The following is a 13,052-nucleotide window of genomic DNA, read 5'->3' as shown; positions in this document are numbered from 1 at the left end:
GAATGGGGTTGAGGTCAGGGTTCAGCATGTATGTCTAGTTCTTCTGCACCTTGGTATGCTGACACATTAAAATTTCCCTTCACTGGAAGTAAAGGGCCGAGCCCAACCCCTGAAAACCAGGTCCAGAAAGAGGTGTGTCTCGATACTTTTGTCTATACAGTGCACATTTCTTAGGTAATACAAGATTGTTTAATGGAATGTAGTTTTGTTTATGGATTTATGTAAACTGGATCCTGTTTTACGTACTCCGATACAATAGGGGGCGCTATGGACTTAAAAAAGCCGCCTTGCACTCCGCCAAAACACGCGAAGAAGAAGCTAGTTTAGCAATTTTAGCTCTAGCTAACTAGCACGTTTGGTGACTTTAGTGTTGTTGTGTTAGCTAACTGCTAACAAATCTGGATTTAAAGAAACATACAAATAGAATATCGTCATTTTTGGGATGCTAGTCTGCTGTGAGTTTTGAAAAGATACGTTTCGTGTATGTGTCTGCCGGCCCGTTAGAATGTTAACCGGACTTCAACTTGTTGGATGATTCTACTGAATTAAGAGCTAAAGGGCCCTTGAGTCCGCGGTGCTTGGGTGAACGACAACCGGGATCACCGTGGTCTGGGAGGGGTAGCATCAAGCCACAAGCTAGCTAGCAGTGTTCACAGCACCAAAACCTTTCCTGAATATGTCACACATCGGACCCCCTCCTCGATGGCGGAATTGTCCCAGAAGAGGACAGCCTATTGCAAGTGAGACACCAAAGATAACCTAACTTATTAAGAATATTAATTTACGTAGTGCCATTGCTATTATGGCGAGCTGTTAGCTGCGTAGTTTGGTTCAACTTGTGTTCGTCGCACAATGTGCTCTCAGAACATCACTGGGGGTCTTTTCTGAAATGTTGTCATCTGCTTTTTTTATTTTCTAACCGGCCTGGTATAAGAAGAATAACTCGGCTCTTTTTGTTTATTTTTATTCACAGAAAAATTGCAAGGCTGGCATCACAACACACTGACGTTAGCGAGCACTGTAGTCCAAATTAAATATCATTTAATTTCAAAGAAGCGATGGTTGGTGTGAATTGCAATGCCGATCTCCCTGGATGACACTAACAAATTGTAAAATGGCAGACATTTATTAAACAGTACGTGTATTTGTCAACTGTAGAGAGGCCAACTTAATTTGTCATGTTTTTAAATGGAGTTTTGTATGACGTTATTAGGGGTCGCGTTCCTCCTCTTATGTGTGCTAACGTGCTGTCAAAGCTGCACTTTTCCCCAGACAGTCGTGCTTTTTGCTCGCTAACCGTTCAGATTTCGTTTTGAACAAAAGCTGAGTTCGTGGGCTGTACTTTCCCCTCCACATATTTCACATTATAAAAAGTGCATTAGGAAAGATGAATTGAATGAGCTAGCACTGCTGTAGGAGGATCACGTGTCCAAACAAACCGGGGCGGTAGCGTGGCTGAGCGTGATGCTGTGCTGTAGTGGTTATCCAGGAAAACCACATAATAACATTTTTAATTGGATAGCGCATGGCTGGACCCATTTCCACTCCACGTTTGCTTCATGCCGGTGCAGTAGTCTCGACAGATGCCCAAGGCTTCAAGGCGCAGTTGGTTGCAGGGGCACTTCTGAATCCAGACGTGTTACTTAAACCATAGTACACACGATGTACTTCCGCTTTGATTTGTATTCATCAAAAATGCTGACACCCTGTATCCTTGAAAACATCAGATTTGTCCAATAATTTGGATGGCATTTGTTTTGGTGTAATAAAGTGGGATAATCATGATGATTGTTGACAAAACAACAGTATTTGAGACTGGGCTTGGAATAATTCAGTAATAAAGGATAAGACAAGAAAAGTTAAGTCTTAGGTGAACCAACTGCTAACAAGAGTACAAACTTTTATACCAAGGAACACTGGCTCATTACTTGTGTTTTCCCTCATAGCTAAATTCCTGCCAATGAAAACAATGTTGGGTCCCAGATATGATGACCAAGTTGCAGAGGAGAACAGGTTTCACCCAAGCATGCTGTCCAACTATCTGAAAAGTCTAAAAGTAAGTAAACTGTGCGACGACTTAGGTTCTGAGTAACATTTTGAAATTGGAAATCCTTCATCTCAATGTGTCCTTTTTTGTCTCACCTAGGTGAAAATGGGCTTGCTTGTTGATTTGACAAACACTACTCGCTTTTATGACCGCAACGACATTGAAAAAGAAGGCATAAAATACGTGAAGCTTCAGTGTAAAGGGTATGAGTAAATTTGCTGTCATAAGTGAAACTGCTTCAGTTGTAGTTCATTCAATCATGTTTAAGATTAATGTCATTCTGTTTGTTTTAGCCATGGAGAATGCCCTTCACAAGAGACCACCTCAATGTTCATCAGACTCTGTGAACATTTCGTAGAGAAGAATCCCACAGAAATGATAGGTAAGGAAACCACTTGTGCTTTTTGCTCCTAACTTCCATCTTTGTCTTGTTGCACTTGTAGAAGAACATGTGCTTTCACAAAATATTCAAAAATGTTTGTTTAACTGTTGACATCTTATTCACATTGAAGGCTTGGATTTTCTGAAGTTTTGAGTAGTAGGAGCAAAATTACTGAAACAATATGTCCTGTGTTATGTTGCCAAATCTTTAATACAGAAGCAACAATAAGTGTCATTGCACTGCTTTATTTGCAGGCCATAGACTGCAGAACTATAATGACCTATTAGTAGCATTACCTCTTGTGTCCAGCAGAGGGCAGACTTACTCTAAATTTGGACCAGCGCAAATAGCTCTGAGGCTACATGTTTTATTTCTTTTTTTTTTCTTGCCAGACATGTTTTATAATCAAACAGTTATGCTCTTAAATATCAGACAGCTTCTCAGTACAACCATTCGTCTCCTGATTGTCACAGAGTAGCTCCTTGCAGCAGGTGAATGTGAAATAACTCTGTCAAGTTTGGTTCACATGTGAGTGGTAAAAACAATTGGAAACATGCAGATATATTCCCTAACGTGAATGGCTCGCAGTCCAACATCCATAAAACAAAACAAAAGCAGTGTCGTGCAAGTCACTATGTAGTTGGTTTTGTAAGTGTGGGAGTTTGAGAAACAACACTTCTCTCCCACTCAGCGCTGTGTAGGTGATTTGTAGGTGAAAGGACGTCAGTAGACACCAAGTCTAAACCCTGACAAAATAATTTTGGATTAAAAGGTTGGTTTAGAGTTGTGTAGATGTCTGCATGTGGGCAGGTTTTGCACTGTTGTTTCAACTGTGTTGTATTTTTAACTTGGTTAGTAGCTTGTTATTAACTTGTAGTTAGGGTTGCACTTGAGTTCAGTCGGCTTATTGCTCTTTACCATTATTTATTTATTTGTAGTTATTTATAAGTGTATTATTTTTTATTTTGAATTTATGACAAATGACGTAACCCTGTATGAGTGTGATATGATTGCTACCATTGTTGTACATATAGAGAATGAATGCTAGAGAAATTTTTCATTATCTGATCTGACAGTCAGTCAGAAATGAGAAAGAAAACAAATATCAACAAGTTTGCTGATGGGATTAAAGTTATGCATGTCGCCTTGCCTGTTTGTTGACTACTTGTGTGGTTAAAATGAGTGAAGCTTTTCAGGCAGCATCAGAGGCAATTCATGATGTCAAAACATCTTTGTATTTGGAAAAATAAAAACAGCCCTTTACGGTTGGCTGTATATTGTTTTAAACTCTCAGCTATTGATGTCAGTATTGGCCTCAGAAATCCATTGTTGGTTAGATTGTTGTGCTAGTGTCAAATATTTATTAGTGAAGCTCCGTCTCCAGACCTCAGTTCCAAAATAATTTTTCTGTCTCATTAAAGGGCTGAGTGGGATTCCAGTGAGCATCTTTTTGTGTCATTTGTTCTGTTTCAAAGTGTTTCTCTGCCACTTCCTTTCTAGAGTAAAATAAGTTTGGAATAATATTCTCCTGTGACATCATGCCTAAAGGCAGCAAGGCACGGGCGTTCTCGTGAAGGACACGTGGAGTTTGAAGTTGCACTTTCACACTGGTGACAGCAGGGTGTTCTCTTATACCTCACTCCAGCATCTTTTAATCTGTCCAGATCTGCTCTCGCTTACTAACTGCTGCCTGGCTTCTAAATCAAAATGCTCAAACATCAGAGCAGAATGTGTGAATGTCATCTCAGCAATGTCCTGTCTTTAGCCAGCTGGTGATTGGGTTTTGTTGTCTCTGCAGTGCACATTTCCAAATTAGACAGTTGGGCTGGTGAATGTGATTCCCCCCCATCGTCTGACGTTGGTTCATTTCATCTTCATTAGCTTTGGTGTTGCCAGGCAAACTTGCAGTGCTGGAGGAGATATGAGAGTCAGATGGTTTTATTTTGTGTGGCGTGAGCCCTGCTGTGCACCTGCCAGAGGATACTTGATACTTGTGAGAATACTTTCACTTTGTTTTGAAATCGATAGACTTTTGTCTTTCTTTCTTTTTTTTTAGCTGAACATTATCTTGAAATAGTGAACAAATATGACAGAAATCTTCAGCGGGCTTTGTGTCCCCTCAGGGAGTTTTTTTTATCTCAGGGATACCGTTTGTTCCTCAACACACAAGTCCAGCTCACTTCAAAATAAAAGAGACTGATTTTTCTTTGGTTTTTGTTCTTGCTGTGTGCTTTTTATCCACTCCTTGCGTTCCTTAATGTTTCATCAGTCTGGGTCTCTTCTCTGTGTGTCAGGCTGACTTTTAGTGTGGGTATGCAGGCAGGACTCTCCTCTCCAAAATGGACTCAGCTGCAGTTCATTTCAGAGAGATGTATTGATTATTGATGTGAGAGGGGAACACGTTGAATAAGACTCTGCCAAACCACAGGGCTATTGAAATAAAGACTTGCATTATGCAACATTAAATTGATTGTGTGAAGGTGATGAGCATAGACTGGGGGGTAAAATAGATTTTACTAGTACACTTCCAAAAGTGTTGGCTAAATGGCTGACATTTCATATAAATGTAAATTTAAAGTGTTGTGCTGCCTCTCTTTTTTTGTTTTTTTTTTTTTTTCCCTGAAGGTGTTCACTGCACGCATGGCTTCAACCGGACAGGCTTTTTGATATGTGCATACCTGGTGGAGAAGATGGACTGGAGGTAAGCCCTCCAATCCCCACTCCCCCTCAGTTTCTCATACTGAGTGCAGTTTCACAACACTAACCACACAAGCCAAGTGGCCTGCATCATCACTCCGGTTTCAAATCCACCACTGCCAACAGTCTTTTCTGTTTTATCTGATAATCCCACTTTTGCCTAATGGGGGTGGCGATTGGTGTCTTTAGCTAAAGGTGGAGCAGCAGTCTGAGAAAGCAGAATCCCTGGAAGCTGCAGACACAAAAGCTGGATAAAACCTTTCCGCCACCCACTACTTCCTGTGTAATGAATATTCTGTGTGTTTACAGCCCTTGTACAGTTTCCTGTGTTGCAAAATAAGTTTACAATTAAATTATCAGCAGTGGTAGATTTTTTTTTGGTCCCTTCTGTTGAATCATTTGCTGATTATTTTCATGCTTTATACTTTGGTCCTCAAAAAGTCAGAAAATAGTGAAAAGTGCTCGTCACTGTTTCTTAGATCTTAGATTCAGTTTAAACCTGACAAGCGGTTAGTCAGTTAATCAATCAACAAGATAACCAGCGGCTCTTTTGATAGTCAATTAATTAATTTAAAGTCATCTTTCAAGCATGTCTTTCTTTTCATCTTCTCCAGTGTGAGGATTTGCTTTTCTCTGGTTTATGTCTGGGGTGTTGGGCTGTTGTTTCGAAAAAATGGGACATTTGACTTCACTTTGTGTTTCAGGAAATTCCTCGTTTTCACTGTTTTATAGACTAAGCACTTAATTGCTTGAGAAAATAATTGTCTGATTTATATAAAATAAAAATTATTCTTAACTGTGGCCCTAATTTAACTGACTGTAATATAAGTCATGGAAAATTATCAAATTCTCAGAATCAAGTCACTGAAGCACTTAAATATTTGACATTTTTGCATAAAAAATAATATGATCAAAATATTTTTGATCATATTATTATAAGCACAGTAAAACTTATATTATAAAAAACCTTTTTAAAAGCTGCCCCGTCTATGTTGTCCGTCTCTTATCAGCATCGATGCAGCTGTGGCCGCTTTCAGCAATAGCCGACCCCCGGGGATCTACAAGGGAGACTACCTCACTGAGCTTTTCCGTCGCTATAGTGATGAGGAGCACACGCCCCCCGCCCCTGCGCTCCCTGAGTGGTGTTTCGATGATGATGACGATGGTGAAGTGGACGATGATGGTAACGCTGTTGGCCAGGAGTCGGGCCCCAGCTCCTCTGGGTCAGCGCCTGGAAAACGAAAGAAGGAGAAGCTAAAACTGGTAAGACTTCCGTGGGTCCCTCTCTGCAAGATATGGTGCTCATGCACGAGGATTTTGTTATCATTATTAGTTTAAGTATTTTATTTTTGAAAGGATTTTGAACATCAGTAGCAACAAAGAACAAACAGACACACACACTCTCACACTCACACAAAAGGACTACCAGTTCATAGTAAAATTGGACATATGCAGATCAGTCCAAGTTTGTCCGACTGAAATGTCCACAGATGCAGGGTGATTTTTAGAATTTACATGTAAGCTTCCCTTCTAAGTGATGAGACTCTCATGTTCAATTATACATACTAATCCACTAAATTTGGCTTTTAAGTCAGGAAAATACTTTCCATCTCAGCTGCTGCCAAAGCTATAATTTTGATTAGATAAAAGTCGCGGTCTTTAAGTAAATCTCTCATCAGTGCAGTTTGATGAATTCAAAAGTGTTGAATCATCTCCAGTTGCATATAATTATTTTTTTTTCCTGCTGATGCTCTCATGCAGACTAATTTTGAGAAGTTAAAAAACAGAAAGGGTATCACAAGCGTTTGGAGCAGTCAGTGTGGAGACCACAGAAAGACAAAAGCAGCAGTGTTCAAGCAGTAGAAAGTAAATCAAAACCTAAATTTGTTTTGCACAGATTACAATTGTATCTAAATACAAACGGTGAATATCTATTTGTCACTGCACAAAGGCAAATCTAATTGTTGCATTCGACAGTTGACAGGTCTAGAGAGAAGCCATAGCAGCTGCAGTGATTGGCTTTCATTAAGGAAGGCTGTGTCTTGGTTGAGCGGCCTGCTTGCCGCTGCAGTGCTGCCCAGAGTTTGACTGGTTTTGTCAGGAAGTCTGTGCAAAAGTAGAAAAAGGGTGACAAACAATGCCTGTAGAGCTCTATCTTTAATTAAAATATAATTGTTTGTTTTAATCGGATCATGCAGTCTGCGATTTGCTTCTGAGGAGTGAAGGTCTGTGTTGGGAAAGTTTACCCATACTGTAAGATTAGCAATGTTTGAGGTAGAATAGGAGTCTCTAGTGGACTCGTGTGCACTCTGCTGCAATATGTTAGAACAAATTCATCATAAAATTGACACATTTGAGAAGCTCGAACTAGTGAATGACTGATAAATTTATTATCAAAATGCTTGCCAGTTACATCGTACAGTCACAATCATTACAGCTCTAATCCAGACTAATTATTCAGAGTGAGAAATTTAGATAACAGTATTAGTCACTGAAGTTTTTGAGTTACACTGCAGCTGAACAGGATGCGTTCAGGGACAGTGTTGAGTTGCAGGTCACCTGCACAATCTCTGTAGTTCTGTGTGTAAAATAGAAGATAAAAAAATGTAAACATACCATAACTCTTTAAAGCATGTCTATTCCATCACTTGAAAGAGGCAATGGGAAAAAAGCCTGAAACACTGTTACATGTCATGAGTTTGGCCTTATGGAAATCATTTCTGTGTCATTGTTAAGCTCTGAATATCGGTTGGATCAGTTTATTTGATTCTGGATACATCTGCCAGCACAAAATAGGTTAATATCAGAAATTTTTTTTTACTGAAACCATTACAATAATTTCACCCGTATCGCCTAGCCCTCAGTATGTGCCTTGAATTTCAGGTGGTGTTGTACTTACTGCAGGTGTTAGCCCAGTTCAAATGGACTAGTTCTCACCCGGCAGGTCAAAAAAGGTTTAATCTGGTGTCAGCTGTGGCCAGATTTTAAGATAGATCAATGAGGTGAAGCAGCTGTTTTATCCACCTTAGCTCCTTCTGGAAAACAATGAGCTTCATGTGAACCACCACAGGCCTTTCCTCCTCTCAGTGCAGTCATTCATACACAAAGCATATGCAGTAATGGTACTTGGGTGGGGTGAAATATATTAGCATACCACATGTGTTTCTGTTCTAATTGGCATATATTATCATATTATACCGGTTAGTAAGACTCATCTGGACAGATTGATCGGGGAAAAGGTCAGGTTATAAGAGAAATGAGCCAGATTAGGAAATGAGGTGAATGCGCAAGAGTCATTCTTTTTAAAGAAACGAGTGCTACAAATGTCATCATTGTCAGCTTATGCCTGCATAAACAGGAGTGTAGGGGCGAAGGCAGTGAGCAGGTGAGGGGAGAGGCCTCAGCAGAGTCACGTCTCTGGGGAGTTGAAGTGGAGGAACGGGGTTTATGAGGTGCATTCAGGAAATGATTAAAGTGTGAATGTTTTTTAAGAGTGGAGCAGGCAAATGGAAAAGCTGCATTTTATAATATCACTACCTGTGCTACCTGTCTCTGCATGCCGTGATTCATAAAGCAAAGAAACAGCTGTTTGGAAAGTATCACCGGTATTCAAAATGTTTTTCTTGTGTGTGTGTGTGTGTGTGGGAGGTTGTCTCTTTAAATTCAATCCAAGTTCAACCTTCTGTTTTCCTTTGTCTTTCCTCCCAGGGTGCAGTATTCCTCGAAGGCATGACCGTGAAAGGCGTCACACAGGTCACCACGCAACCCAAACTTGGAGAGATCCAAAGAAAGTGTCAGGAGATGGCCGAGTGGGACAAGTAAGAACCTCCCATTAGCCTCCTCCATAGCCCTCTGGGAAACTGTGTGTGTCTGTGCACACACATGTGGGTGTACTGCATTGTTTTGGGAGTGACTCACATGCGTGGCTCTTATTTGTGAGAATAAGTGGAGAATTGTGCCATTCTTAGAATTTTAATGCACCTAAGACCAAAATCTTGCTATAAAAGACACTGCTCATCGATCATTGTTATGTTTAGACTTCAGTTGAAGTCAAAGTGTTGAGAGTTGGGTGATTGAATGAGTGAACGTCAGTTAGAAACACAAATATAGAATGTGTGCTCATTGTTGTTGCAGGTCTGGTTTTCCTGGTGCACAGCCCGTGTCCATGGACAGGAAAAACCTCCGCTTCCTGGAACAGAATCCATACAAAGTCAGCTGGAAAGCCGATGGCACGCGGTGGGTCTTTCTTTACAATAAATGATTTCTCGTCCACTGGTGTCAATACAGGCATTGCTCTTTGTGTGTCCGACTGGACTGATTGGCTTCTCTTCCCATTCATTTGGCTCCTTTTTAGAGTCAGCACATATACGTTCACTTTGTGTCTTCCCAAGTTCTGCGTATCTAAGGTGTTAATTTACCTTTCTGGCTTGTTAGTGAGGACTGAGAGGAATGCTAACGTTACTTCAGTTTCTCATTAGGTTTGAATTACAGGGCCTTTGTATAGCTAATCAACCTGAGTGGTTGTTGTATAGCAGTGGAGATGTGTGGTGTGGACCTGTAAAACGACGATTGAACAGGGTGACTGTGTAGCACATTTTCTTTCTTGTCACGTTTTGTTGAATTTGTTGTTTGCTCTTATTTTATGGCTCATTTGCCAAAAGCTGGTGTTGAGGAGCAAAAACAAAGAGGGAATTTAGTATTCCAGCAGCCTGCTATGAAGCACTGTGTCTCTCGCTAGTGCAAATGTGCTGGTGAATATTTAATGACTGCAGTCAATTTCAGAATTTTACATATTGGTGCTTTAATTTCCTCTAAGAGCGAGACTAGCAGAGTACAGATTTGGCCCCTGATCAAGAAGCTGCTGATGTGCGCAATTGTCTGCCGTCATCTACAAATGTTTGGAAGTTTTTGTCAGAAACTTTTGCTCCTAAATTTATACAGAGAGTGGTGCTGGGCCTTGAGCTCTTGTCCTTCACCTGAAGAGTCTTTGTTCAGTCATGAGAAACAGAGAGACAGAGAGAGAGATGCATAGTGTGCTTGGTATGAGTCATCACTGCAGGATACGTATATGCTATGTTGAGATTAAGATGTCTGTGTGCAGTCAAGAACACCTGCTCTGCTCGTCGCAAATTCATCAAAAATACCTGAGAAAATAAAAAAATTCCGTAATTCAACCAAGTTGCCAGTTTCAAATCAGAAAACATAACACAGGAAAACTAAAGTAACATTTTCTGATTGTTTATTTTGTGTTCTTATTAGTTATTTTGTTTGCAATACATGTAATGTTCTACCCTATTGACTTGATTGATTTTTGGTTTTGTAAATGTAATGCTTATTCTGGATTTGATGCCAGCAGTACGTTTCAAACAAGTTTGGACAGGGCAAACAAAAGACTGGCCAAGTCAGACACTCTGTAGCCTCACTTGATGTCCTGTCTGCAGCAGTATGGGACCGGAGCTTTGTGCCAATGGGAAGGCAGCTGATATTTCCAAAATTTGTAAAAACAGTTTGTTTACAAATCATTTCATACTATTTTTATTTCCGTTTAACACAGCGTCCCAAATTTTATTTGGAATCAGGGTTGTACGAGTTCTTTTCTGACATAACTCGGCCCACCCACCGGAATAAAGTTAGTCGCACCTGAATATGTTCAAGAGACTAATTTATTTTTCCTAATTGAAATTCTGTGGATATGAGAGGCTCTTGAAAACATAAAACTCTTTATTGATCATTGTCATTCTTAATGTGAATGCTGTCCTAATATATGACACCCTTCCTGCCAGACATTTTTTTTAACCACTCGAGCTGATATCCATACAACTGGGACACCATGGGGCACCAAGAGAAAACTTGGAGATCTGAACTTTTCCACATCATATAAACAACAGTAACTAAACAGCATAGCAAATCTTGGCTATAGAATATCTGCAAGTTCTTGAAGTTTGTTGACACTCTGCAACAGAAACCTACTGTGTGTAAAACTGTCAGAACTTCGACTTCAGTATATTTACATGACAAAAGATTTGGTTTGGTGGATGATAAACTTTGATGATTCTCTGTGTTTTGCAGATATGTTGCTGCTTTCCTGTTGTTGTTGTTCATGTCTCACTTCTTTGTGCTTTAAGCCAACGGAAGTGTCCTTTCTTCAATACATTATTTTCTTGGAAAATATGCACACAGGCTATGCAGTATTTCTAATGGAGGGTATGGGAATGGACATTGTTTTTTTTAGGCTAATATTCACACAGTTGTAGCCTCGATGTTGCTAGTTATGAGGTTGTGCTCTTATTTCGGGAAAGCTTACATCAAAAGGCACATGTTGAAAGTGAAGAGTCTTTATTCGGTCTGCGAGGGACAGTATGTTCTTGCCTTTTGTTGGTCTAATATTATTTCATTCCATTGAATTGAGAAATGGATCACTGCTTTTTTTTTTTTTTTTAAAGCCTGCCTCTCCTGAACCACTGTGCCATTTTAATTTATCCAGTAAAATAGCCACATCTTTCATACAAGTTCGGATGTGAAATTGAATTTGTGCAAACAAAAGAAGTAATCCATCAAATTTATTTTCTTTTCTTTTTTTTTCCCATTATTAAAATTCCACGTGTGGGTCTTCATTCAGTCTAGATAGTATCTCAGATTGATGAACAGCAAGCGAGCTCTTCTGGGGTCAGTGAATACATAAACAATTCCTGTCAATGTAGATTGGTGCTATTTTAACCATTTCTTGGGCTGTATTGATCCTAAAATCTCTCTGATAATGACAAAGTATGAATTCTGATAAATTAGCTGTGATATGGATGAACTGTAGGACTTGCAGTCAGTCCAATGTGATTAATGAATTCAGAGGGTTTGTACATCTTCTTTGAGATTTACTGATTACAGCGGTCCCGTGTGAGCTCAATTTGTCATTCTAGCCATGCAGTGCATAGACTGTGCAGAGAATTTCTTATTTAGTGCCATACTATCTGGCCATTGGCATTTTTGAGACCTGAAATGGAAATTTGTCTCTTCAAGGTGGTCTGGAAAGATTTCTCTCTCTGCCGATTGCCGGAGGTTCTCATTCAAGAATTACATATTTTAAATCCCTTCAGCTTTCCTTTGTTACATGGGTGAAGATAAGCAAGTTTCCTATCCTAATGAAAGTCATTTCTTCTTTCAGAATTAGTATTTTCCCTTTTTATTGCATACAAAAGTTTGTTCTGTAGGAAAATGTTAAGTGAGGGAATATGTTCATTTTCTTCTCAGTCCCACATGAATGGTTCCACTTCACAACAGCAGCCTCTGCTTAAGGCCACCGGGCAATGCGTCAGCATACCTGACAGTTAAACTGCCTTGCTCAGTGGCACTAAAACAAGGAATATGGTGACGAAGTACTCACCCAAGTCTTCTTACCTAAAAATATTATCCAGCTGTCCCTGATGCAAAGACCTCTCATACAGTGAGATGTCTGCCAAGAAGGTGGCTTCTAATGGGCTTTGGAAAGGACAGCAAAATCAGTGGATTTGCCAAGAGGGGAAACAAACATAGGCCGAGCTGGGGTTTTAATCATCTTGTTGTAGAGCCTTCTGTCAAGGCTAGATTGGTTTGTGCCCCAGAGAGGGAGAGGAGGAGGGAGAGAGGCCAATTATGTCCTTGGGACTTTGAACAAACAACGCTGCTCAACTTGGACTTGATTAGAGAAACTGGACTTGAGAAAGACTTCGGCTTTCTTAATTTTCTACTCGAACTTCATTTCAATCCCCAGCTACTACTTCAGACACTCATTTAAAATGAGGGATCAATAATCCAGTGTTTTCTTTGAAGTGCCAGACTAGATCTTTTTAGTTAAATATGCTTTAACATAGCTGTTTTCTGTTTTGCGGCTGATTTATTTTTCAATGTATTTACATTTTTCTCTTGGTTATGCATATTCGGTTGCTGTTTAGG

At 39.9% G+C, this 13,052-nt stretch overlaps 1 protein-coding gene across 2 annotated transcripts in view; it reads left to right on the top strand.

Annotated features, from left to right (window-relative positions):
* Window positions 1-292: 292 nt before the first annotated feature.
* rngtt (RNA guanylyltransferase and 5'-phosphatase) overlaps window positions 293-13,052 on the top strand; it is a 74,858-nt gene continuing 62,098 nt past the window's right edge. Inside the window, exons 1-8 of one of the 2 annotated variants that reach the window (XM_046372415.1) lie at window positions 293-740; window positions 1,947-2,056; window positions 2,147-2,250; window positions 2,341-2,429; window positions 5,055-5,130; window positions 6,137-6,389; window positions 8,835-8,944; window positions 9,261-9,362. In XM_046372415.1, the coding sequence (XP_046228371.1) occupies window positions 677-740; window positions 1,947-2,056; window positions 2,147-2,250; window positions 2,341-2,429; window positions 5,055-5,130; window positions 6,137-6,389; window positions 8,835-8,944; window positions 9,261-9,362 (908 nt within the window). In that variant the 5' untranslated portion in view covers window positions 293-676. The remainder of the gene's footprint in view (window positions 741-1,946; window positions 2,057-2,146; window positions 2,251-2,340; window positions 2,430-5,054; window positions 5,131-6,136; window positions 6,390-8,834; window positions 8,945-9,260; window positions 9,363-13,052) is intronic. The other variant, XM_046372414.1, reaches the window with a different exon arrangement.

This window comes from Scatophagus argus, chromosome 19 (genome assembly GCF_020382885.2).
Source record: "Scatophagus argus isolate fScaArg1 chromosome 19, fScaArg1.pri, whole genome shotgun sequence".
NCBI lineage: Eukaryota > Metazoa > Chordata > Actinopteri > Scatophagidae > Scatophagus > Scatophagus argus.
This window is presented reverse-complemented; position numbering and strand designations above follow the sequence as displayed.